The 26,454-nt window shown below is 42.2% G+C and overlaps 1 protein-coding gene across 2 annotated transcripts in view; it reads left to right on the forward strand.

The window, feature by feature from the left end:
- Positions 1–26,454, forward strand: part of CACHD1 (cache domain containing 1) — a 93,547-nt gene that overhangs the window by 21,586 nt on the left and 45,507 nt on the right. For both annotated transcript variants that reach the window (XM_050307422.1, XM_050307423.1), the window contains exons 2-3: positions 9,680–9,742; positions 18,092–18,240. In XM_050307422.1, the coding sequence (XP_050163379.1) occupies positions 9,680–9,742; positions 18,092–18,240 (212 nt within the window). The remainder of the gene's footprint in view (positions 1–9,679; positions 9,743–18,091; positions 18,241–26,454) is intronic.

The following is a 26,454-nucleotide window of genomic DNA, read 5'->3' on the forward strand; positions in this document are numbered from 1 at the left end:
CTTTTTAAATAAGAGAGTTCATCCAACAGGGATCTTCTGAAGGAAATCACAGCAGAGGTTTATTTTGAGTAAACGAGCAGCCGTCTCCCCAGAGATTCCAAAATACTTTATTTAGACAAAGTTAAACATGACTCGAGATGAAAAAAGAGGTCAAATAATTCTCTTTGTTTTGAAACAGAAATTGGTTTAATTGTGTTCATTTACCAGGAGCAGTGGAGTTTGCTTCATAGTTTGTCAATATTTTGTGAAAAAACAGCTTGTAATAATGTTTATAGAAGGAATGAAAAATACTAATTGCTTCTGTCACTGTGTGAATTTTAACAATGTGTGTGCAGGAGTCCTTTTTGATCTTCTTAGTGAGTACAACCCAACTGGCAATGACATCACATGAGGAAAGGAGTTAAACGTACCATTATCAATTTCCTGTTTGTTTTTTTGTTTTTTCCCCTGAAAAGCTGGTTCCCTCCAGTATAAATTCCTTTCCTTTATGTGTGGATGTATTTGATTTTCTCATCAAATGATTAACCTTCTGTAGTGAGTATATTTGGAAAGGTTTCTTATAATAAGTGCTACCACATGGTAGTGCAGGTCTGCTGGGGCTGGAAGTGGTGCATTTCTCCCTTGAAAACTCGAGGATAAATAGTGGGAGATGTGGGATAACCCCAGAAGAACACTCCTCCTGCAGTGACTCTGAGGATGTATGGCTTCAATGGGAACCCACCGGAATTTGGCCACATGGCCAAGAGTTTCTCTTACATAGAATTAGGTGGAAACGCTTTTCTGGTGGCCAAGGAAACTGAAAAACTCCTGCATCGTAACGTGAGGTGTCACCTTCAGACAGGTGATACGCCTTTGAATATTTTTGGGGGGGAATTCTTTCAGATTTCACCTGCTAATTTGAGGCAACCATTTCCAGTCACAGAAATCAGTCAGCATTGTTAATCAGTGGCTCATCAGAAAGAGCACATACTCTGATTTTTAATTGGAGTTCAGTCTAATTTCCTGCCACTCAGTGCGTGAAAGGTAAATATATTTATAATAATTTCAGCACAGCTAATTTTTAGAAGGTTGGAATCATTGTCTTTAATTGGTTAGGAACTACTCTTGGCTATTTATTCAGTGATAGTCAATGACACTTGTTTCAGTGGTGTGTATTTATTATATTTATTTAAGAAGACCAAAAAATTAGCTAATATTCAAATAATTAGAGCAGCGACCAGAAATTCTGTTCTGTGATTTTTTTTTCACAAGACTTTAATGCTGTTTAATCATCTCTCCTTGAAATATGATTTATGCTGAAGTTGCTGTTGTGGCAAGAGAACGAGCAGGGCCTGAGCCCTCCCTGTCCCAGCAGCCGCCTCGCTGGGCCCATCCCATCTTTTGGGAGCCACATGCAGGGACCCCAGAGCCCCCACCCTCGGCTCTGCAGTTTGGAAAACAACGAGGGGCAAGATAAAGGACCCTGCTTTGCACAGCGTGGGATGATTTTTGCTCCCGAAGGCTGGATTTAGAAATTCCTGTGCGATGGCTTGGCACGAGTGCTGCAGAAAGCACTGAGGGGAGATTTGCTCCTCTTCAGCGCCTTCCCTCATTAAATCCGGAGCTTTCTCTCCCTTTTTTGGGTTGGAATCTACTCTGTGCTTGATTAACACTGGAGGTTTTGTGGGAGTTTCGGTTGTTGGTTGTTTTTTGGGTTTTTTTAGTCACCCCTCTCTCATGTAAATGATGTCTTGCTTTTTTTCCTTTTTTAATTAGAAGAATAAATGCTGGCATTCATGCACAAATTGCTTTGAAGTGCTGCAGGAATTCAATTCATGAGCTTCCTCTAGTCTCAAATCTTTAATTTTTTTTTTTTTCAAACTGATAACATCTAATGGCTCTGCTCATTCCAGAAGATTACATTTGTTTTCTGGGGCTGCCCTACCTCCTTCTGCCTCCCGAGATAACAAGTTAAACATGAGGAAGAGCAGTTAATCACCCAGCTCTGGGTGAGTGTTTGACCAGGGGTGACTCATGGTGGACTCCAGCTCCCTGAAAGGACCAGGGAAGAATATTCCTGGGGACTAAGTGACTGCCTTCAGCAGGAGCTGAAGGTGGATCTCTGGATGCTGTGGAAAACTGGTTGAGCAGTTTCTTCTGGAATTCTTTACTGCTTTGCATCCTTATGCTTTTTTTTGGGCTCCATGATGCAGTGTTTGGTTTGTGCCGTAGATGTGTCTGTTGGTGTTGGTGATGTCAGGTGGACTTCTGGCTCGTGAAGGATCACAGGGAAAAGCTGTCAGATGATTATCCATTGGTGTCCTCACTCCCTGAGTTCATTCCACCCCTGTTTTGGTAGCAAGAGGAAAAATATCCTATTTCCAGTGCTGGCTGAGAGGTAATTCTCTTTTCATTAGCACTGAAGTATAGCAAAATGTTGTTTCCTAAAGCTCACAGAGACTCTCAGGGGATTTCACATTTCAAGGTCAAAAAGAGTGCAGATTAAACTGACTCTTCTCTGCTTGTCTAAGGGATTGGTGATTGACCTGCTGCTTAAATGTGGGGTCACAGCTCTGGGACTGGCATCATGTCCTCAGGGAACTGGAGAGTGGCTGAGGTGGGATGGGACATCCTGAGCTCCTCAAGCCCTACTCAGCCAAGACACCTCTCCTGTTGGGTCTGGATCATTTTAAGCCTTGGGTCAGTTTGAGATGTAACAGTTGTTTGAAAATAACTTTACATCCAGGTTGGAGGAAATTATTAAAATATTTAATACAAAGTGTTTATCTTCTTGATTTTATTTTTTAAATTTCCTTTAAAATTCAATTAAGAAATTAAACCTCGTAAGAATTTAGGAGTGCACAGAGTTACTCTCACTCCCTTCTGCTTGAAAAAGGAAGTGTGGGGATTATATCAAAGAAAAATAATGCAAGTCAGGTATGTAAACGAGTGACCTTAAAACTTTTCTACTTATTAATACAAATAGTATTATATGAGAGTAACCTTGTACTTTTTATTACAGACACGGACTCACACAGGAAGGTAATTATGTCCTGACACTCTTTTTCAGGTTATTACTCATCTATTAATTCCTCTGACAAAAGTGTGGGTGTCTGGGTGGAAACACCTGCAAACTGTATGTTAGAAGCTTTAAACTTTGGTGTCTGTGAGACACCACTGTGAGACAGCTCCTGCTCTGAAGTGCTGCTGCAGTGCTTGTAGGGAAGGCTGTTGGGGTATTTGTCGTGTGTATGTTGATGGTTCCTGCTGAGAGATCTTGAAAAATGATCCTCTTGGACATTTAAAGAAAACAATTCTGTGATTAACGTTACCATCAGCCCATTCATTTTATGCACAGAAGTTCAGTGTTGTGATTTATGATCCAGAAATCCCTGTATTTAAGATTGTCTTCTTGGATATTGTTTTTTCTGATTCAAGATCTCTTTATCTCAGTCCAGCCTTTGTGTTCCTGTGTTTCTCCAGATAAAACCCATCAGCTTCTGCCTTGGTTGTGTTAAACTGATCAGGAAGTGAATTCAGTGTGTGTGTGTCCCTTTTGTTTTGGGTTTAGTTTTTTGACTTGACTGTAAAATTACACAATCCTAGCTGGATAAATCGATCCCTGTTTGTCCTGCATACTTGCTGTATACTGAAGTCATGACCAAATTGGACAAGCACAGTAATTTACACTGAAATGATATCAAGCCCTTCTCACTCCAGGATTGCATCTATTTACAGGTCTTGGGCTGCTGCTTAAATGTTTCCCCTTTTTAGTCATGAGCTTGAAAGCAAACCAGAAAAATGAAACCGAGAGTTCTCCTGATAAATGCTCAGATTTCTGTTCTCTTTAAAGGGAAAACAACAAGATGCAGTGACACGAAAACAGTTCAGCAATCAAAGAATTCTCAACCTGAAAAAAAACATATAAACATTTTACGTTTCATATCCTAGTGGTTGGAATGAGGAGTAAAAGTAGGGAGAAAAAATCCAATCCCATTGAGAAGCCCATCTGCTTTGTATTTTAAGCTTGGGTAGCATGAGTTTCTTTTTTTCTGAAATGCTGCCATACACATTGTCATGAGAATAACCTTAGTCAAGTTACATTGGCTAAATGAATAATCTTTTTAACATGTGGAACTAATTTTCTTGGGGTATTTTCCCCTCTCACTCTTTTTCCCTTCCTCTTCTCTGGACCCTCGAAAAAAGAAGACAAAAAAACCTACCGGTTCTTGATTGCATTTTTGGCAGTTTCTCAGTTTTCCATAGTTTTGTCTCCTTGCAAATGCCTGAAGTTTTCCAAGGGAACAAGTTTATAAGAATTGTGCTCTACTTTGCTCCTTTTCAAGCAGTGTCGTACCTATTTATCATCTCCCCTCCTGAGTCTTGAAATAATCCCAAAGGCTTTTACCTCCCACATCTATATACAAATGCCAAGTGTGATGGTTTTTACCATGAAAATTAAGATTAAACCTGAATCCCAATTCTTCTGTTGTCCTCTGTGTTGCACAAAACATCTTCCAGTGCTGCACATGGCTGAAGGTGATGGCAGCTTGAGTCATAAAATAGGGAGTTGGAAAACAATCTCCATTAAGATAAAAACTGGGAAGAAAGATGGTGTTTTCCTGCTTAAAACCTTAAATATTGGGGAATGTGTGCACCCATAAAGGTGTGTATGAGCATGTGGAGATACAGCTCTACAAATGTCTGTCTCCTGAGTGCCAGCAGGTTCTGTGCTCTGTTTATGGAAAAGTTTTGTCTGATGTCTCTGCTTTTTCTTTTTTTCCACATTCCAAGTAATCTTGTGTAAATTTGATGTGTAAAATAAGCAGAATCACTTAAATGAAGCTGCCAAAAGAGGCTTTCAAATGATGGTGTGCTTCAACAACACTCCCCAACGTGGATAACTGAGCACAGTCCAACTTTGCCCTCTAGCAGTAACTGGAGATCTTCTCCCAGCAAAAGGAAGATGCCAGGAGAGGAACTGGGCCAGGATATCAGAATTATAAGTTGTATGAGATTTGGCATTTCCTAATTTTTTAATGGAAGCTGCTGCTCATGGTGCCTGACCCCTGTGAAAGCACTGACCTGAGCTCAGCCTGTGGGCTTGGCATCACCTTTCTCTTTGTGTGCCTCTGATACAGGTATCTATTGCTGCCAGACAAATAATGTCAAGAAAAAAGCATTAATTAGTTAAATCCTTTCTGAAAACATGTTCTTTTTTGAAACCCTCAGGAAGAGAAAGGCATTTGCAGTGTGGTGTTGGGATATTGCTTTTGCTCTCATCCCACTGGGTTTACCTTTCGCTGTGTTTTCCTCCAATTTACTTCAGTTTCTTACATGGATATTGTAAATTCTCGGAGAAAAACACGAAGCATGTCCTCCATCTCCTGGGAACCCACTATTTAATGTTTCTTGGTTTTAGGAAATGGTAACAAAACATAACACGATATGGCTTCAGACACTGCAAAAATAAACTCCAGACAGAAGCCACAGGTTTCCCTGAAAACAATCCCACTCGGTGAGTTTCATCAGAGAAAGGATTTGTTGGATATTTGTTTGCTCACCACTTTTAAAAACATTAACCTTTCAAATAGGAAACAGACCCTGGTTAGGAGCTGCCTGAAGTTTAAGAAAGATCCCAGCCCTGCTGAGCTAATGCTGTATTTTACACATGTATATTTTGCTACTGCAATTCTGTATAACTTTTAAAATATTATTGGGTTTTTTTCATCCTGTCATTACCTAAATATGTCAGGTAACAGCAATCTATGCCCTAAACCTGCTGAAAGATGTTTTGTTTGTTTGTTTGTTTTTTAAATCTCTTGCAGTATAGATGGTAAAACAGCTTCGACATATTTACAGCTCAGTGGCTATTTTGCTAATCCTGGAGTTGTTTTTCCTGGTTCTCTTTGTCTCTAGAAATGTTATTTTTGTCAATGAGGAGAAGGGTTCATATCTTGTCCAGCAAATAAAGTGATGTGCAAATGGTTGACTGCTCTGCAGAGCAGTTGGCACTTGTTTCTTGTTGGGGACCTTGGAGGTTTGGGGCTGGTGGCTTTTTCAGTTTGTTTTGATGCTGTGCTGACAGTCAGACTGGGGCTTTTTGAAGTGTTTTCTCACTGCAGTTCTTTGCTACTGAGTTAATTTTAATCTCAGCAACTGAGAGAACAGCCATTTAATATTTTACTTTTTACGCTAAGCTTGGTTTAGAGTCATCTCCCAGATGTCAAACTGAGTGGCCTTCAGCTTCAGATGATGAATGAAAGTCTTTTAAGCCTTGTTTTGGGACACCACAAAGCTAAGCCTGAGCTACCCCTTATCTCTGGCTTGCTGGGAAACCTGACTCCATTCTGCCCGGAGATGTGGCTTTGGGTGCAGGGCCCATCCATCACTGTCAGACCCCACCTGTGAGAGGCATTAGACCCTGGTGGCCCAAATCTTCCCTGTCCCAACCCCCTGCCCTTGGATCCTCTCATTGCTTCCTGATTTATCTCACCAAATATTTGTCCTGTTGTACAAAGCTAAAATTGAGGCTGGTGGCACCGAGAGCAGTTACAGTCACTGAAGGGAATATCGAGGTACCACAGAAGAATATTTTCTAGGAATTTGCAAGTGCTTTGACCCAGAGGTAATTAAAGAGCTTAGGAAAGCAAGTGTTGGAAATGTGTGTTTGTAAAACAAACCCTTGCTTTCTCAGGACTCCATGCAGGCTGTGATCATCCCCTGCAGGCTCACAGGGACACATCTTGGCTCTCCTCTGTGTGTCTTGGAGCTGTCACAGATCACCAGGAATCCTGTGGCGGTCCCTGCAGATATCACAATTTTCTCTTTTTAGGCTTCTGTTTGTGTAGCTAAACACAAGTTTTGAATGAGGGAAGGGGAGGATTAAGAGGAGGAATGATGTGCCCAGCAAAAAGATTCAGGTGTTGCCAGAGGCACAGAGGCCCTGGGGATGGTGCACGGCTTTGTGCTCAGCCCCTGCCAGCACCACCAAGTTTAAACCTCATTTAAAGCTGCAGGTGACAGGTACAGCCAGGAGACAAGTGTGATTTCTCTCCTATGTTTGCATATTTTAAAAAGAACATTTATAAAATTATAATAAGCTTAAAAATGTTGTTGATAGAAAAACGAGGCGGGGGGAAATAACAAAAATAAAGTAAAATGTTCTTCAGGGTTCCAGGTGGTGTGTGATGAGATGTTGGGAGTGATGGTGGGGATGGAGGTGGCTCCATGTCTGGTGGAGCACCAGCTCAGTGGAAAGGCTGGGTGCTGAGCCAGCACAGTGGTTGCAGCCTTCCTGCATTGAGAGAGTGAGTGGTGATGGGTTATGGCAAATAATCCCGCGAAGCAGCTCATTAAACACGTGTGGAATTGTTCTGCTGGAGGGAGCTGAGCCTGCTGCCATCTGCTCAGCAGAGCCAATTAAACAACGAGGGGTGGGGAGAATAAAGATGCTAATGGGCTGTGTAAATGCAGTGGGCAGGATCTCCTAAATATTTAGACTGTTGTAAGTTTGTGGAGCTGACTTTCAGGTCTGTGAAGTTACCTCAGCTTCAGCTGAGGTTGCCACTGATTTTCTACTTAAAGTTACATCACTTTTTAGTTTGGTGAAATTGCTTAAATGCAACAGGGAGGTATTTTTTGTTCTGGGTGTAATTCTGCATTGGAATTCCTGAGTAGGGAGCAGCTATCCCAAGTAGGGACTGTACCCAGGCAGGGCTGAGCTCAGGGAGCTCCGTGTGCGACAGATCACGTTTGTCTGGGTGGATTCCCCATCCTTACTTAATTTTTACTGTTGGTTACTCATTATCTGTGCTGGCACTTTAACTGAGAGTCTCCTGCCCCCCTCTCTGACATGCACAGTGCTTTTAATTAAAAAAAAAATAGAAGATACTGCATTGTTTTAAATAAATTAGTTGAATTCAAAATCAAGCACAAATTGGTTAAAAACCTTAGTCCAGTGGCCAAATAAATTCCTGCTGGCACTGGGACTCTTATATAATGTTCTCTGGCATGATTTTGCAAGTTCATAAACACAGCTACGTGTGAAAGGGGTGGAGGAAGGGTCAGCTTTGTGCTGAGGACAGAAAGCTCCATTCTCAGTAGCTGACAGTCTATTTCCTCCTCATTCCTTTTGATGTCTGGAGACTTAAATGCTGCATGGAGAGAAAAATTCAGTTCATTTAAAACATTTTGCATCAAAATGACATGCTTTAATGTATTTTCTTCTGATGTTTAAATTATCTTTTCATCTCATGAGGGGGGAAAAAAAAAGCCAACATATTTGTAGTTAAAGTGCCCAAGCAGAACTTTAAACAAAGGTCTGGATGAAGAGGAAGTCTCAATGTACTACGAGTAGATTACTTTTTTTTCCTCCCCTGCCCCCCCTTCCTCCCCTTCTTGGCTCTCTGAGACTTGCAAACCAAGGAGATTTATTGCTGCCCTTCCAAAGGCTTCTTTGGAATTAAGAGTTCAAATTTTTGGAATTCCTCAGATCCTCAGGAGGGAGAGGGATAAAGAGAAAGTGATGATGGTAAGTGGGAGCAGAGCACACCAAAGGATTTTCCAGGCTGGTTTGGCTGGTTATAGCTTTAGGAGGAGGAAATCAGCTGAACCTGTTTCAAAAAACCTCTTGGAGCTGTGGAGCAATGATGATTTCACAGCTAAGGGAGAGACTCAAGAGGGCCTTCATGAATCACTGTCCTTTGCCAGATGTGATGTCGTGTGTTTGACTTAACACTGATAGATGTGGAATCCATTCCATCAGTGAAATCCCAGCTCTCCTTGAGGCTGGTAGAGAAATATCTCACAGCCTAAATAACCTCAAGATATTCCTGTTACATTTATTGATAGTGAATAACCAGCACTATTCTTGTTCTGCATGGTATTGTTCTCTCAAAACTCTGCTGTGTTTTGCAGCTATTAAGACAGATGGCAAGGGAATATTTTAGGGACGTTGTATGTTTTCCAGTGGGGATAGCCCAACCTGCCCTTGGAAATGGGAAATCTTGCAAGAGAAACTTAGGTGTATCAAGCAAACTTTTCAGGGATTCCAACCTTATTTTTCAGTCTGGAAGCTGAATATTAACTAGATGTTGAGTTTTTTTTTCCTCCACATAACCACTGCAAATAATGGCAGTGTGGCTGTCACCTGTGGAAGCACTTCTGTCCCTCTGGGAACTGATGGGGAGCTTCCCCAGGGGAGGACACAGCTCTCACTTCTATCTTCCGATACATCCATTTTTGCCATTAGTGAGGTTGGTCTGGTTGTGTTCAAAACTGGGTCTCATTTTCCTTTTTTCCAGATACCAGATATGTCTAAATTTGCCTCACAGCCTCTCATGTTAATTGGGAACAAGTACTTTTAAAAATAGTTTTCTGTGGGTTAAATTTTCAGCAAGAGAAGGGTCACAGTTTGCACAACAGTAGCTTTGTGATGTGAGAGGTTGTTTTTAGCACCTTATGCCAGTCTGATAAATAAACAGATGTTTTGGAAAAACCCTGTTATGTCCTTGCCTTCAAAACCAATGGAGATCCACAGATACAGAGAGATATGATTCCCCTTGGGAAAACCTGCCATTGGAGACTCCCCAGGTCCTTCTCTGACCTGATTTCCTCCCTCATTTGCCTTTTGGAGCTCGTTTAATGTGGCATTTATAACGAAAAGTCTCTTACACATCCTTTCTGTTTTTTCTTGCAGAGGATATTCAACTCCTTTGTGTACACAGAGAAAATATCGAATGGAGAAAGTGAAGTTCAACAGGTGAGTCCAAAAGCCCCTTCCCACCTCTCACTGTGTCACCAAGGCAGAGTCAGCCTAGGGATTGCAGTTTTGCCTGGATTTGTGGCCCTTTCCTAACATCCAGCACATCAGATAACAACCAATGCAATAAATATAAATGGAGATGACCTGCATGGGCTGATGATGCATTTGAGAGTTTTGCATTGCCATGAAAAGTTTTTCCATCTGTTTTTTGTGGGGCTGTCCCTGGGAATCAAAAGGACCCTCATGTAGTATCTCCCATTAATTGACAGGCTTTCATGTTGGAATTGTCTCTTTTAAAATTGATTTAATTCAAAGCAAAACCACTAATGTCATTGTGAATGTGGAAATGGTGTCAATTGCTTTGTGGAAACAGCTGCACTGCTGTTATGCACAGCCTTGTGCATAACAATTGTGGTTGTGGGGTTTTTTAATTTAGGGGGGGCTTGTGAGTATACACTTGAGCATTGAACTCTTCAGTTTAACATTGAGATAATATATGTCAGCACAGGCCTGTTTGCATTTTAATACATGTGTGTATTTCTAAAATTAATTTTGGATCCATTTGAAAAAAGATAAATAGGTCATCTTATATTCTTCAGGAAACTAAGATATGAATTATGTTCACAAGTGCACCCCTGTGGTAAAGGTGATGGGTTTTGGTCAGAGGCGGCTGCTGCCCTGGAACAAAAACTCAGCTTTTCCTTCCAGTTCAAGCCTAGACTCACTTGCACAACCTTCAGCAAGTAACCTGACCTTCCTGGACCCCTACCACTCCAGTTTTAATGTTCAGTAAAAACAAAAGTGCCTCAGAGTGGGGCTTTCCCCAGGGAAAAGGGAATTACTCCTCAGCACTGCAGGAAGCCCGATTGTGCAGGAGGGGTGTTGCTGATTTCCAAGAGCAGATCAGTGCATGGCATGTTCGTGGGCACTAAAGCTGGTCATGTAATGTAGTAAAATTAAGTTATGCTTATTGTAAATGGTGAAATTTCCAGTCTTTTAAAATATTTTTATCAAGGAAAAGTCAAATCAGAGCTGGTTCAATTGGGATTGTGAGGGTGGTTTAGTTTGGAAAAGACCTTTAAGGTCATCGAGTTCAACCATTCCCCAGCACTGCCAAGGCCACCACTGACCCATGTCCCCAAGTGCCACATCCACAGGGCTTTTAAATCCCTCCAGGGGTGGGGATTCCACCACTGCCCTGGGCAGCTGTGCCAGGGCTGTACAGCCTCTTCAGGGAAGGAATTTTCCCAAATATCCAATCTACATGTCCACTGGTGCAACTTGGGGCCGTTTCCTCTCATCCTGTCCCTTGTTCCCTGGGAGCAGAACCCGACCCCACCTGGTTCCACCCTCCTGTTAGGGAGTTGCAGAGTGAGAAGGTCCCCCTGAGCCTCCTTTTCTCCAGGCTGAGCCCCCCCAGCTCCCTCAGCTGCTCCTGGTGCTCCAGACCCTTCCCCAGCTCCATTGCCCTCCAGCTTTGGCTTCCCTGTAATCATGCCCAGGTGGGTGCCAGCATGCAAAGGGACCATGAGATTGTAATTGTCACCTGACTTGAAAAGTTTAAATCCCAAACCATCCCGACATCTTTAAGGAAAGGTTTCCTGGCTTTGCGTCGTGTAGGGCAGCATTTTTCTGGAGCGTTTCTGGGTGGTCTGAGCGCCGCAGAAGGGCCATGTGGGCTGGATTATACGTATCAGATGGCTTTTGAAAGCCCAAAGTGTTTTTGGGAAACCAAGAAACTGGATTAAAACTTCTTTGAAGTCCCGACTATCGATTCTCCACTTAGCAAAAGACTCTGCTTGTTCCCCAGTGCAGATGTCGGTGTTCAGCCTAAGTAGATATAAATAGCTGTCTAAACACTGGAGGTTGTGTGATGGATTCGGAGCTGTCAGAGGAGAAAAACGAGGCCCTAGTGAAGCACAATTACTGTGGTTAAAAGCTCAGCAGTGAAATGGATAGAAGAATAATTGAGCACTTCTGTTTCATTAATAACCAGATCTTTTAGCCCTAATGAATCACCAGCAATATAACTGGGGTTTTATGAGTGAGAGCAGGACATGGAACAGGATCATCTTGAGCGAAGGCAAACAAATGTAAGCAAATGAAATCCCCTGCCTCTCATTCCTGTTTTTGTCATTCATTAACATTTTCTTAGCAACTGATATCCAAAGGCAATTAATTACGGATTTATGTCAGCTGGGATTTTTTTCTGGCAGACCAGTGGATTGTTGTGGGGGTGGTGTTTTTTTTAATACCAAACTGTGTAAATAATGACTTTTAGTTTGTTGAGAAAGTGAAAAACTCCAGCTGTTGGCCTTCAGGCCTAACTGTTCAATACTCTTGGCTTCCTTTGTGCCACACAAGAAGCAGTTTACCTGTTGACATTGAACTGGTTACACTTTTAAGGTCTGCAGTTACTACTATTGTACCTGACAGATAAAACTTTTTTTGCTTTGAATAGGTTATTAAAAATCATGTGGCCACTGCCAAAAATAACTTGGATTCTTTCCCTGTAAGTTATTTCAATATCAGAGAACTCGTATACGATATGAAAATGTAGTGGTGTGAGTTAGTGATCTGAATAAAGTAGAAGAGGGGTAGTTTTCTTAGGGGAAAATCTAGATTAGCTGATTTCAAGGAACTGTGTGTTCAGCGTCCTGCCAGACATCTGGTTTCTGTGGTGTGGAGAGTAGGAAATGGGGCTCCATGGAGGAGAGAGGATGGAGAAATGACCTCGAGCAGGAGTAGATTTCCCAGTTTTGGGGAGAGAAGTTGGAGCACAGCAGCAACAACAACATCTCTGCAGAGAGAGATTTGTAATAACTTCTTGTGGTTTTGTCTGTCCCAACAAGGTACAGGGCTCTCAGACCTTGTTGGTGTGTGCTGGGTTGAGTTGAATTTTTATTTAGTTGGTTTTGGGCTTGGCAAAGAGCTGTTCAACTCTTTGGAGAGGAAATATATCTGTAATATGCTAAAAACCTTCCATTTGGCTGTTGAGCCCATCTTCCCTGGCTGTGAAAAGTGGGATGTTCCCACCACGTTGAACTTTACATCGATGTAAAGTGATAAAAGGCAATTATACTGTGTTTAATGTATTTCCAGAATAATTCAGGAATTTGGCCCTTTTTCTAGTTTCTGTTGTGTACCGTGTTTGACATCCTCCTTGGAGTAAGTCTGGGGAAACTTTGCCAGAGTCACTGGCCAGTAGAAAACCTCAAATGAGTCCTGGTCTCTTTTAAGAAATGCATGTTGGAAAGTAGTTTCCTGTATCCTGATTGAGTATATTTTCAGTATGACCCAGAAAAGTAGGAATTGGAACTTTTCATAAGGGCATGTAGTGATGGGACAAGGGGGAATGGCTTAAAACTGAAGGAAGGCAGGTTTGGATTAGCTATTAGGAAGAAATTGTTCTCTTAGAAGGTGGGGGGGCCCTGGCACAGGTTGCCCAGAGAAGCTGTGGCTGCCCCATCCCTGGAATTGTCCAAGACCAGGTAGGGTAGGGCTTGGAGCAACCTGGGCTAGTGGAAGGTGACCCTGCCCATGGCAGGGAGTGGAACGGGATGATCCTCAATGTCCCTTCCAACCCAAACCATTTTAGGATTCTTTGAATGGTTTGAATCTGTTAAAGCAGAGGTGTGAGAAGAAGCTGGAGGTGATTCCATGATCCTTTCTTGAGTCACATCCCTGCTGACCTCCGTGCTTTTCAGGATTGGTACAGAAGCCATGGTTTGTTTAAGAGCCTGGCATGTTAGGAATACATATAATTAAATTTTTCTAAAAAAGAATCTTATGGATACACAGTTGTGATACAGCAGGAGGAGTGCCAGGTAGGTATTGGAGAGAGGTACTTTTTTCCAGATTTTTCTGGTTAACAGAGGGGATTTAAAACTAAAAATTATAACTAAACTCTTCCATGTATAAGCAGTACATTCTGAAGGAGCCTGACAGTGTTAAATCCCTGGCTGTGAGTCCATTATGGCATCCGTGCCTGTCAACCCCACTGATGCATATTTTATATCCAGTCTTGAAAACATGAAAAATACCTTGGCTTTCAAGCTACAGCCAGAAATAAAACCTAACCTTGGAGCTCTGCTTTCCCTCAGAGCTCCCTGCAAAGGGAAGACTTCAGAGCTGGGGAGCTTTGGGGCGGGGGGAAGAAGCTTTAAAAAAAAAAAAGCTTGAGGGAACTATGCAAATGAGGCAAATGTCTCTGGGAAAATTAGAGAACCTCAGTGATGTTGTGATGAAAGGTTGTCAGTGGAGATGGTGACAATTGAAGTGCATTACCCATGGGTGCTGCAATAATAGAAACAGGTGTTACCGTCCAACCTGTCTGCAAAGCCAAAGGCTTTGGCTGCCTGCCAGCTGCCAAAGGAAAGCTGGAAAAAGTAGGGCTAATGGCTGCATTGTTTGGAGCCAGCACTCATGGCTTCTTGTTTTGTTTATTGAAATTAGGAAGAAAATACAGAAATCTGAAAAAAACCCCACATCAAAAAACAAACAAACAAAAAAACCCCCACCCCCAAAAAAAGAGGAATGCCAAGTGAGGCTTCCCCATGCTTTTGTTTTTAAGGTGAGGTGAAGAGCACTTTGTGAATCAACCAGAGGATAATAACATTTTATGCCAATCTCAAGATGTCCAGATTTATGTCTGTCACACTTGGTACCCACCCAAGGGTGGGGTGTCAGCAACTTGCCTCTTGTGTGTGCCTGGCTCAGGACACAGCTTTGCATTTTGCCTTAAAAATGTTTTAACAATTACGTTAGAATAGTTTAATAGTTCACTGCTCTGTCCTTTCATTATTTGTTATCTCTTTCTCTCTGCCCCTTTGAGGTTTTGTAACCAGCGTGGGTCTGGCATCCATCAGTATCCAGCGGCTCCTCAGCTCCAGGCAGTTTAAAAAAAAGCAGAGTTTATGTTGGATAAAAAGTTTAGGGTTTTATTTAGAAAGAGGAGAAGGTGATTTAAGCCTGCAGCTTTTATTCTGACAGGCTCTAGTAACTGAGTGCATCACTTTGCAAGCTGAATAAAGTTTGGGAGGGAACGATGTGAGTGTGCACATGTGCATGGGCACGCCAGGCATCTGTGAGAAGTTGGGAAGGTTGGATTGTTTTTTGCTGTTGTTTTAATCACTGAGGGCTGGAATGCCTGTTCACTGTCCTGGATTTTTGTGCTCCACTGAAGCCCAACTACAGCAGAAAAATTAAGTTAGTTTTGTTAGGCTCCATCTGGATAGCACTTCTCGATTTGATGATTTAGAACTGTTTGTTTTTAGGAATTTTAGTAATCTTAGCTGGTTGGTGTGTTACCTTTAGTTTCGTAACACAGTTTATTCATTGTAAGCAATTTCCAATGGAAAATTGTTTTCGGATCATCTCACCATTGGTGACCTATTTGAGTTTGCTGTTTTTAAGGTGGTTTGGATTGTTGGGAGTATTGTCTCGCTATCAGAGAACAGTATTTTTAGAGTTCTTCCAACTGTCCTTCTGTCCGTGGGCAGGGAATGGATGTCTGTGGAGCTCTGGGAGGCTTCAGGTCCCTCGTTGCTGACATGCACTTGACCGTCTGCCCCGACCAGAGCATTGGATCCCGTTTAATAAAAGCAACGTAATGACTTTGAGCCGTTCAGAGGTTTTTCGGTGGGTGATGCAGTTTAGGAACAAAGCCTTTCCTTCTTGTCAGCTTCTGAGGTACAGGATCTTCTGAAAAACAGATTTGTCAGATCCTTAGACTCGGCACAGCAGGGTGAAATTCAAAGGCTGGGGGGTGCTTTTATCGTTCAACCTCGAAGGTGAAAACTCATCAACACCGAAACCTCATCTTGTACAGCCTTCATTTATCAGAGACCAGCCGTGATTCCAAACCAGGGGCCTTTTGTTCCGGGACTCTGTGTTGGTTTTATTACTGCTAATGATGCTCATGTGGGCCCTTTCTCAGCAAAGTTAAGCCGTCTCCCCTTTTCATGATTTCAGGTAGAAAAACTAAGAAAAAACCATACAGTTTCAAATATCTGGTTTACTTTGTGCTTAAGCACAGCCATTTCATTTACCTAAACTTAGAGGGAGACTTTGTACCCACCAGCCCTTAATGGAAATGTAGGAAGTTTGGCTTGTGTACGTTTGAGACTCTGCAGAAGAATCCACACGTTTGAGGAGTACAGCCAGACAGAAAGAAAGTTTACCATAAAACAGCTTATTATCTAACAACTGGGAGCAATTTAATAGTGTTGGATGTCTAACATGGAGCAGCCCATTAGTAGTCCTCTGGTGCCTTGGCAATAAATCATTCTACACAGCTAATTAGGTATAATTCTGCAAGTCATTTGAGCAAGGTCCTATTAAAACCTGTGCTCCCAGGAGACCTGTCGTGGAGCTGCAGCATTCCCTGGGAACAATGGAAGCAAAGGCAGTGCTGTATCAGCGTGGGCCTCGTTGTTCATATAGCAAAGTAAATCACGACAAAATGTCCCGTTAGTAATCGTCAGGAAAGACATTTGTTAGTCCAGGGGATGTGGAAAAACTGGCAGCGTTTCTCGGCACTTGTAGTGGCTCCATTAAATCATCCCCACAGTGTTTGGGGTGTCCAGGGAGCAGGAGAGGGGAGTGGTGTGGAGTAAGGAGCTGGGTTAGCTCTGGAGAAGTTTGCAGAATTGCAAAATGCAGCATTTCTGAATATTCAGCACCTCAGTGTTGAAAGATTATTCTCTTTCATTTAGGATATGTCTGGCTGATGATTAAATATAATAGAAGTATTGATGTGAAAAGGGTACAGAATGTGCAGAGCAAAAAAAAAAAAAAAGCCTGATCTGTTTTATTAATTTCTCACTTTGATGAAAGACCAGGAGCACAAGTCTCAGTAAATGTTTCTTGTAAAATCTGATGCTTCCTGATAACTGTTTACTGTCACGTTTGCTCAAGGAACAGCCACAGATTTTTGCCTTCCAGTTTTCCCTGGCAGAGTCATTAGTCAGGCTTGTTGGGAAGGGCCTAATGAAGGAGACACAAGTGAGCTCTTATCTGACAGCACAGCGACTTCAATGGGCCTGTGATGTGTCCCAGCAGGCTCTGCCCTTGTTAACACGGGGAGCCTTCCCCCTGCTTGGAGTCTGCCTGGCATGGAGAGAGCTCTGCCTGCAGAAAGTCCTTCAAATCACACACCAACCGACTCTGATATTTGGAAATACTTGTTTGCAAAAATTAGTTGATCTATTTTTACCTTTTTTTTTAGTTCTTTCAAGAAACATTTTAAAAGAAGGGCTGAAGTACCCAATTTTCTGTTTTTAAAGTTTAATTTTATTAAAAGGCCTGAGAATTGCTGGGGAGGGACGACAGTGTTTGGTTTCACTTTCTGAAAGGAGAGAAATTGGCTCTTAAAATAGTGTAACCTCTAAACCTTATCCTTATTTATAAGTGGTTGCCTTCCTCAGGGGGAATTCTGACAGCAGAAGGCTTCAGGAGGAATTTCACCAGTGCGAGGAAGTTTTCATTATTTTCTTTCTGTTTTATTATAACATCAATTAGAAATTTTTCATTTTGTAGTTGAGGTCTGCATTTGAAGCTGTTGTAGCTTATGATGAGGCCCAGTGAGTGGCGAGATCGATGAAGAAAATCATTCAGGTGACGCTGAACCAAGAGCCTGTGGAGCCTCCCAGGAAAGCAGCAGCAAATACAGAGGAAAAGCAAGAGCTGGGATGGCTTATTTTGGCCAAATCTGCATGAAAGGAGTTATGAAATACATCTGCACAGATCCACCTGATTGAGGAAGCTGTTGATGGACAGAGAAACATTCATGGCAGTATTTGGGGTTCTCTGGATCCTGAGGTTGCTCCTGTAAGCAGATGCAGTGCAATGGGAGACTTGCTGTTGTCTGTTTGCTCTTGGAGCAGTAGGAGAGTTCTGTGGAGGTGATGGCTTCTCTCACACTATTATTTGGGCTTTCCTAGAGCTTCATTAAGTTGACCTGTGGCCTGTTTAAGTCTCCATCATACCCTTGTCAGGCTTTGGAGCACTTCAGTTCTAAGCCAGTAGTACAGGCAGAGTCACCTCCAGGTGTCAGTTCTTAATGAAAGGGAAGTTTGATGCAGTGGAAATTACACTTTTCATACATGAAAAACTCTTAAGTTTAAGCACCCATTTCTAGATGGTAAATGTATTTTGTCTTTTTGCCTTTACTGCTTTCTGTGGCCAATGCTTAAACCACTGAAATAAAAGTCCAGTGAGCAAATCAGACAACTGTCATATTTAACACATGCAGCTTTTACTTTCCATTGATGTTGGTTAACAAGAAATGGGTAATACAGAGAAAGTGACTTAACTTTAGTATTTCTTTTTTACTTCTTTTTGCAGTTGGCAAAAAAGATTCGTGAAAAATTTAACCGTTACTTGGACGTTGTGAATCGTAACAAGCAAGTAGTGGAAGCATCATACACTGCCCATCTCACCTCACCCTTGACTGCCATCCAGGACTGCTGTACTATTCCACCATCTATGATGGAGTGAGTATTAAATTCTGAAATTACTTATGCTGTCCCTTAAAAACGATGAAAAATTATGATTTCTTTGAGAAAATGGCCTGTATTTTCTGCTACTTTGGATAACTCTGAAAAAGGGAGACGACAGAGCTCCAGAGGTGCCTCTAACCTTGTCCTCAGATTCTTTTAGATTTCTACCACATCAGTGCTTAACGAGGAGCTTTAAACAAGAACTGGGAGTCAGCTGGAGACAAAAAGAAAAAAAGGAAAAAAGTTTATTCAACCCTTCAAAGTCTGCTATACTAAATGAGTCTGTCTAGATCCAGGATACCATTTTTTGCACTGAGACACTGCTAGCCTTGAATAATTCTTCTCAAGCTGGTCATGGGACTGTTTTTTTTCTCCTTTGAAGTAACCAAAATCACGAGTTGGTCAGTACATCACATGCTAAAAATGCTGCTTTACAGTTAAATCAAGTTGACGTGCTGCTGTTTGATACAGAGGTTTACAGAAATTAAGTATATTGCTTGGAAACTGGATTTGTTCATGTTCAATTTGTTTTGTTTTTAAATACAGGGGTTTTGAATAGTCTAAATCTGGGCAGTTGGTTATGTTTAATCATGTTTTATTATGCTGCCTATTTGCAGAATAGGCAATTATGTTTCCTCATTGTAGGAAGGTGTGATAGAGGGTCTGATTTTTCCAATAAAAGGGTAATAATTTTTTCAGTGTTCAACATTTTAAACATTTAGTTCCATATGCTCTTGAAAAGAACAAGAGTAACTATCCATTTCATAGAATCATTGAAATGTTTGATGTTTGACTTGGAAGGAACCTTAAAAATAGTTTCATTCCAACCCCTGCCATGGGCAGGCACACCTTCCACTATCCCAGGTTGCTCCAAACCCCATCCGACCTGGCTTTGGACACTTCCAGGGATGGGGCAGCCACAGCTTCTCAATTTATGGAAAGTTTATGCAAACCTTGAATACGGAGTTTTAAAAGCATCTCCCACCTGGATATTGTGATCATATTGTGAATTCTTCCATGTTTAATTTGTGGAGTAACTTGCTCGAGCTATGAGGAGGCTTGCACATGTGGGATGTTAATTGGATGTACTGTTGCTGACAACAGCTTATCCTTGATGTTTAAAATGTGTGTGTTAGTTGGGCAGAAGAGTGCTGGCGTTAGAGCAACGATAATTATAATATTTTGGTTTGGAGCATTTATCAGCTGCTGCTACAGAAGAGGTCACATGGAAGAAGACACAGATTTGTCTGTGCTGTTTGCTGTTTTCATGAGCTACCTTGCTTTAGATTGTGCCTTGAAAATGTGTGTGTCCTTAGGGCTGTGACTTTGGTTCAGGAGGGTTGTGAAATATTTGTGTTACAACTCCTTAACTCTGTGCGTTCTTTTTCTTGGTGTTTTGTCATGTGGCCTCTTCACTTAAGCAAACACTTGGGGCAAGAACAGTGTCAGGAGCACGTTGTCTTCGGGGTGTATTTTTAAGGCAGATTTGAAGGCCTGTCCCACAGTGTTTAAGGCTGTTTTTCACATGGTGTTCAGCCTCTAAAAAGAGACATTTGAAATGGCACTTCCTGCTGCCAGGTGATTGTTCCATCAGCCTTTTACATTGCCGTCCAACTTACTGACATTCCATAGGGAATGCTGCAAGTTTGGATTGGTTTTGGAAAAATTAACTTGTGAGGGAGATGCTGAACTATTCTGTAGAGAAAGGATTTTTTTTCTTCAGGTTTTCTTTTAATGGCTTGTTATCTTCAGTTTGTGTTTGTTGTTACCATTAACAAAATTATCCATTTGTGGCCTTGTGTTTCCTTGTCTTTATCTTGAAAATCCAAGCATTGGCTTCAAAGAGGAGTTTGCCTTGTTGCTTGAGATAAACTGTGAGACTTCCACACCTGGTGACTGTAAATAAATGATACAAAATAGGACCCAACAAAGCACCAACTGGGTTATAACATGAACCTGATATTTGGCTTGCTTGTTTAGTTGAGTAGTGAGATATGACAGGGAAAGCAATATTTATGTTATTGCCATGATGTGGTGCTGGGTTTACAGTGAAAAGCCCAAATAAAAAAGTTTTCATGTGACTGATTGCAGTCCATAGTGATTAGTTTTGGATTAAAATTACCAGCCTGACTGTGTTTGGGTTGCTATATTGTACCCGACATGTACTGGTTTATCTAGTGTAAGTACAGCAGTTGTGTGTTTGTTCCCGCACCAGGGCAGGTTTGTGCAGTGGAACTGCCTTGTTTTGGACAGTGGTGAAAAGAAATAAATTAGAATATGCAACACCAACTAGATGAGGCAGTGCAGTTGGTGGCTATCGAGTGGTTTTGGCAAGGGACTATTCCCTAGGCCTTAATTCCACAAACATTTAATCATACAATTATGCTCATCTGGTTTACCAAAGAGTCTAAATATGCGCTTGGGTAAAGGGAAATTAATCACACGCCTAAGTACATGGGCAGGGGAGGTGAACAGAGCAGGGACTGTGTGTTCCTCTCTAGATTTTGCTGATCCTTTCTTCAGATGTATCAGTTTGCATTTTCATTTCTACTAAATCAGGGTTTGGGAATGGCAAAACCACGGTGACGCAGAGGGAGAGCAGAGCGGGCAGAGAGCAGAGCTTTGAGCCATCTCAGAGGGGTTGGTTCAGAGGTCTGCTACCTGCCAAAGCATCTGGGCTCTGTTTGTGTCCAGGTTGGAGCCTGGAGACTGGCTCCTTTTGCCAGGGAAAGGCTCCTTTTCCCAGGGAAGTGCTCAGAGCAGTTGGGAGGAGGTGCTGCTCCAAGGAGACAGAGTTAATATGGATCAAGTGCTCCAGGCTCTTAGCGAAACTGATGGGAGATAAGGAAAACGGATGTCAAGTGAAATGCATCTTCTAATCCTCCAAGAAATCCCTGCTGGAAAAATGAGGCTTTGTGTCTCCTCACTAACAAAGGCTGCTGAAGGAGCCATGAGAAACAGATTTCATGCTGTCTCCAGACATTCCCTATCAAGACTGAATTGGGTGGTTATTTACAAGACAATGTTTTAATTAAAGTGTCTTCCTCCTTAAGAGGATAAGTACCTTTGTGCACAAGATGATGTCTCCTGGTTTTCATACCTAAAAGCTCTTGGTAGGGATTTAGGAAATCTTGGAACTCAGGTGGGCTGATGTGCAGATGGGGCTGTGACAGTGTCAGCAAGAGGGCAGGGAAAAGAATTGGAGAGTGTTTATTTATCAGAAGTCCTGAGCACCTGCAGCTTCCCTGCACCTGCAGTGGGAACTGATGGGATACATGTCAATTGTGAGAAGTGTCTACATAAGGATTTAAGAAATTAATTTTGGGAAACAGCTTTGGAAGCATCAGCTTTGCGTGTGAGTGACAATGAAATAGCTTTATTCTTAAGTATGGTGTTGGCCTGGATGGCAATAAGTAGATAAACAGGTGTTGTATATTGAACATTTGCAGAGGAAATAAAATCAAACTCTTTCCACATGAAGGATAAGTCTGACATGTGGGTAATGTTTGAGTCACCTACCTGCTACACAAAATGCCTTATTTAGGAAAATCTGTGATTGGTGCTAACTGGCTCTTTTAGGAGGCTTCCAGAAGTAGCTCCAGTGTGCCAGGTTAAAGTTCCAGTTTGCCAGGTAAGTCCAAGTTGTGTTTGCATCATAAGTACATGTGAAGATACAGTTGAACATATGCACTTTACAGAACTGGCACCATACAGGACAAACCAGTGGTTTCTCAGCATAGCAAAGCCCTGCATGGCTGCAGGAAAATTGCCTTCCAAAAAAAAGAAAACAGGCTGTAAGTTATTAATCAGATGCATTTGTAAGGAAACACAAAGCTGCCTTTGCAGCTTTTCCAATGAAAAAAAGACAAGGCTTTTAAAGGAAGACAAACAAAATTTTCCCTAACCCAGCCTGGATCCTTCTCCTCTCCTGCCCAGTTTTGAGACCCATTGCTCTGATGTGCTTCAGCATTTCATGTCCTTGGGTGTCTGTGAGAGAAGGTAGGAAACCCAGATTCCTTGAGTTGCCTTTGACTTGGATTTGAGCAGGGAGAGAAGGACAGAGTGGCAGGTCTGGGAAGCCACCCCTTGTGTCATCCCTGCTGTGAGAGGTGGCCAATAAAGCTGTACCTGCACGTTGGATTTGGATGCACACATACTGGTGGAAACATCCCCTGTACTCTTTGCTTCTACCCTGGAGGACAGAAATGAATTTCACTGCTGGTTTTTTGTGGGAAGTTGTCCCAGGTCTCCAAACCCATCTATTTAGAGTCTCATTGGCATAATCAATATTTCTACTTTTGCTCTAAACATCCATGTTTCAAGGCAGCTGGAAATCTATTTTTGCTCTTTATTTAAGTATGCTGATAAGAGCTCAGGGAATGCATTTATCTAAATTTGTGAAAGGAAACGGAATGGAAAAGTGTTTGTTGGTAAAACAGGCTCCTTGGCAGTGTTGCATTGCAAACATTAATAGGGGCTGTTTGAATAAGTGAGTTTACAAACCTATATTTGAAAATCATTTACTCCCTGACTGTGATACTGCCTTCAAAAGTGGTCTGGTTTTTTCGTCTTTTTTAAAAAAAAAAACACAGATGGTTAAATATTTGCTAATGCAGTTCAGTTTTATCACAGCTCTTTCTGTGTTTATCTTTCCTCTCCCGAGCAGTTAAGTGGGAGATAACGGGAATCCCATTCAGTTCCTTCTGTTGCTGCAACATCTGAAGAGCTGCACTTCCAAAGGAGAAGTGGGTGGGCCACTCAGAATGAAATTTAAGATGTATTTGCTGTTCTTGCAGAGTATCAGGCTGCAGTAGAAGGTGTAGGGAGTGTACATAGTCTTGGCAGGACTTTGATTTGTCCATAAACTGCAGGAGGTATTTAGGAAATTGCTCTTTTGGACTGTTGCTTTACTTCTAATGTAGCCAAAAGCCTCACGAAAAAATGGGTTTTGGAATAATTTCTGTTACTGGGTTGAATCCTTCTTCCAGTAATACACTTTATTCACACCTGAGAGCAAGAACGTTTGGACTTTTTCAAGAATAGTTGAAATAATTGGAGCAACTTTAATGCCTTGCCAGAAGAAATTGGTTAACTGAACCATCAATAGGTTTGTTTTTTTCAGTTTATTAATAAAAACATTGTTTTCCAGCATTCTGTTTAGATGCAACGGGGACCATATATTGAAGTATTTATGTAAAATAGGAGTTAAAATCTTACCCTGCAATCAAGCAAACAGGCCTAGTTGTGGATTTCAAAGGAACTGCTGAATTTTGAGCCAACTTACATAATTTCATTTGCATACTGATGGCAGCTTAAAGGGAAAAGGGAAAGGGGGGAAAGAAATGAATGTTAAAACAACGTGAAGCCCTCAGCAGCTGCTCAAGTGCCATTTTTATGCACAGCTCGCTAAACTGAAACTGTACAAAAGAGGCTGATTTACAGTGTAAATTCAGGCCGAGCACAATCCAATTGGAGCTCACTCGAGCCCTGGTTTGATGTGAGATTCAAAGCCCCTGCAAATTTATTTTATCTCCTCCACTTGCTGATCTCCCGCTCGTAAATCCTGTTGAAGGAGAATAAAAATGAGCGCGGCCTGATGGGAATTGAGTGTGTGAAGTTCAAAGCAGTTTGTACATCAGAGCCAACGTCAATCACATGAACATCTTGCGAGCCAGGCAGGGAGCGGGTTCTCCATGGGGAAGAGATCAAAGTGGGAGTCGCAGCTCTGTTTGCTCCCTCGGGATGCGCCTTCGATCGGGTCTTCATTAAAGCGAATCCAGAAGGAAGGGCTTGGAAAAATGCAGGGAAAGGGGGATGGGGTGAGCAGACCTGGCTTGGAAGGGAGTTTCAGCCAATGTCTTTGGCTTGGGGTTAAATAAGTACAAAATTTTATCTAAATGCAAGGGTTTGATGTGTTTTCATTGGGAAGGATTCTGGAGGGCTTCCCGAAAGTTGGATGTGGTGTTGTCACCTAGAACATTTTGGGCCAGATCTCAGAGAAGACCTTGGTCAGCCATCGCTGTTCTCATCCACCTTAGGGTCGTGCTCCTTGCAAAAGTGGTGGATGCAGGTAAAAATTTAGGGAGACACTGGTAAAAAGTGAGGGAAGACACTGGTAAAAATTGTCTCCTTTGAGCAGAGAAAGGGTGCTGAGCAATGCATTTCTTCAAATATTAAAATACATAAATTTATGGGCTTTTTAACTTCTTCCAAAGTGAGTGATGGGAAGGTTTGTATGGTTTGAAATTAGTGTGGAAAATGTGCAAGGTATAAATATGTTGTAAAGGTAAAACCAGTAGTTACAGCCAAGAATATAAACATTTGCTGTAAATGCCACTTGGCTGTGCTGGGGCTTTAGTTTTAATTGTGGCTTTAATGGGGAAGATGCTCAAATATATTATTCTGAATTAAAACAACTTAGAAGCACCCAAAAGAAACATTTCCAGCATAATTCAAATGATGGCAAATATTGCAAAGCAAACTTACCACAGTGCTGCCTCTGCACAGTTCCTGGTCTTGTTTTTCTAAGGACATGCACTTGGGAGGGGAACTGGTCTCTTCTCAAGGTTCTCGTGTCATGGAACCAGTGGCACTTAAAAAATACACTTCATTGCAAGGTGCAATTTTAAGGCAAACTGCACCTGAAAAGAGGTTTGAAGTAGATATCCCACCTTAGCTCAGCCTGGAGCAGCCCTTGCTCTTGCATGACAGGTCTGTCTGAGGGCTGGTCTTTAATTTATGTGGCTTAAAACAATTCTTCATATTTTATTTATGCCACTCTCTCATTAACTGTATTTCCTTTTGCTGCTCATGTGCTGTAACAAGAAGGAGGAATGGGATGTGCTGCAATAATTTTCTGCTCCCTTTTCCCAACTCTGCTGCAGATTCTTTAGTCATCCATGTCTTCATCTTCCTGAGGGGTAACATGAAACTTGCTTCTGAGAAAAGCTGAGGACTTTGTTGATTTTTGCATTAAAATGCTCCAATAAAAAATGCAATGTAAATGGGGGGTTTATACCTAAAACTCTGTTCCCCTTGGCCTGTGGTGAGGGGTCTGGGGCTGCAGGAGCTCCAATGGAAGGGAAGTTGGGGGTGATAAATTTGTTTTTGCCTTCCTAGAAGGCATGGCAGAGTCAAACCTGATGATTTTGAATTCAACCTCAGCATTTACTGCCCATGTTCTGAGACATGAATAATGTTAGTTCCTAACAAGGTATCCCGTTGCCATCGCTAATGGATTTTGATGGGAACACTGGGACAATTTGCTTACATCCTGAAAAGTCATTATTTTTCCCTCAGAGTTTGTTCTTTAGTGTTGCTCAGAAATATTTCTTTAGCCTGGAGATGTTTAATTCGCAGGTTTTTTGGTTTTGCCCCAAGATAAACGTGCTTTTTGTGAAACCCATCCGTTATCAATCAATCTCAGGCTGCAGATTCTTTAGCCAGCAAAAAATCAGCAGTTTTGCTCGCTTGGTAAGAGCTGTGATTTTTTTGAAGTGGTTACACTTTAATGGGGATGGGAAAAGCCACAGCCTGGGTCTGAGCACTGCGTTCCTGCAAAATGTCAAGGCTTTTCCTCGACGGAGAGGACTTGGGAGATTTCTCAGGGATCAGGTGCCAATAATGTCAACAAGCAGTTCCCAGCGGAGTGATGAGCCTGTGTAGAGCTCAAAGGCATCACAGTTTGGCTGCTTTTGGTGTCTGACAGTGGATCCTTCCTGATCTCACATCCTGGGAGGGGGATGCTGGTCAGGAGGGTCCATTTCTCACTCTCTCTTCCTTGCTGTGAAGAGCCAGGATAATGCAGAAGATCAAGAGGGACTATTTACAAAGGCATGCAGGACAAGGGGGAATGGCTTTAAGCTGAAGGAGGGCAGGGTTAGATGGGATATTAGTTGTTCACTGTGAGGGTGGTGAGGCCCTGGCACAGGTTGCCCAGAGCAGCTGTGGCTGTCCCATCACTGGAAGTGTCCAAGGCCAGTTTGGATGGGGCTTGGAGCAACCTGGGATAGTGGAAGGTGTCCCTGCCCATGGCAGGGGATGAGACTCAATGACTTCTAAAGGCCCCTCCCAGCTCAAACCATTCTGTGGTTCTCTGATCACCCAAAGCTCTTTGTCCCTACCTGAGTCTGGAATCAAAACCCCAGTGCCAGTGGAGTGCTGTTGTTTGAGCTGTTTGGGATAAAATACCAAAAGCACTGAACATCT

Source organism: Myiozetetes cayanensis, unplaced genomic scaffold (genome assembly GCF_022539395.1).
Source record: "Myiozetetes cayanensis isolate MyiCay16 unplaced genomic scaffold, myiCay2020 scf12, whole genome shotgun sequence".
NCBI lineage: Eukaryota > Metazoa > Chordata > Aves > Passeriformes > Tyrannidae > Myiozetetes > Myiozetetes cayanensis.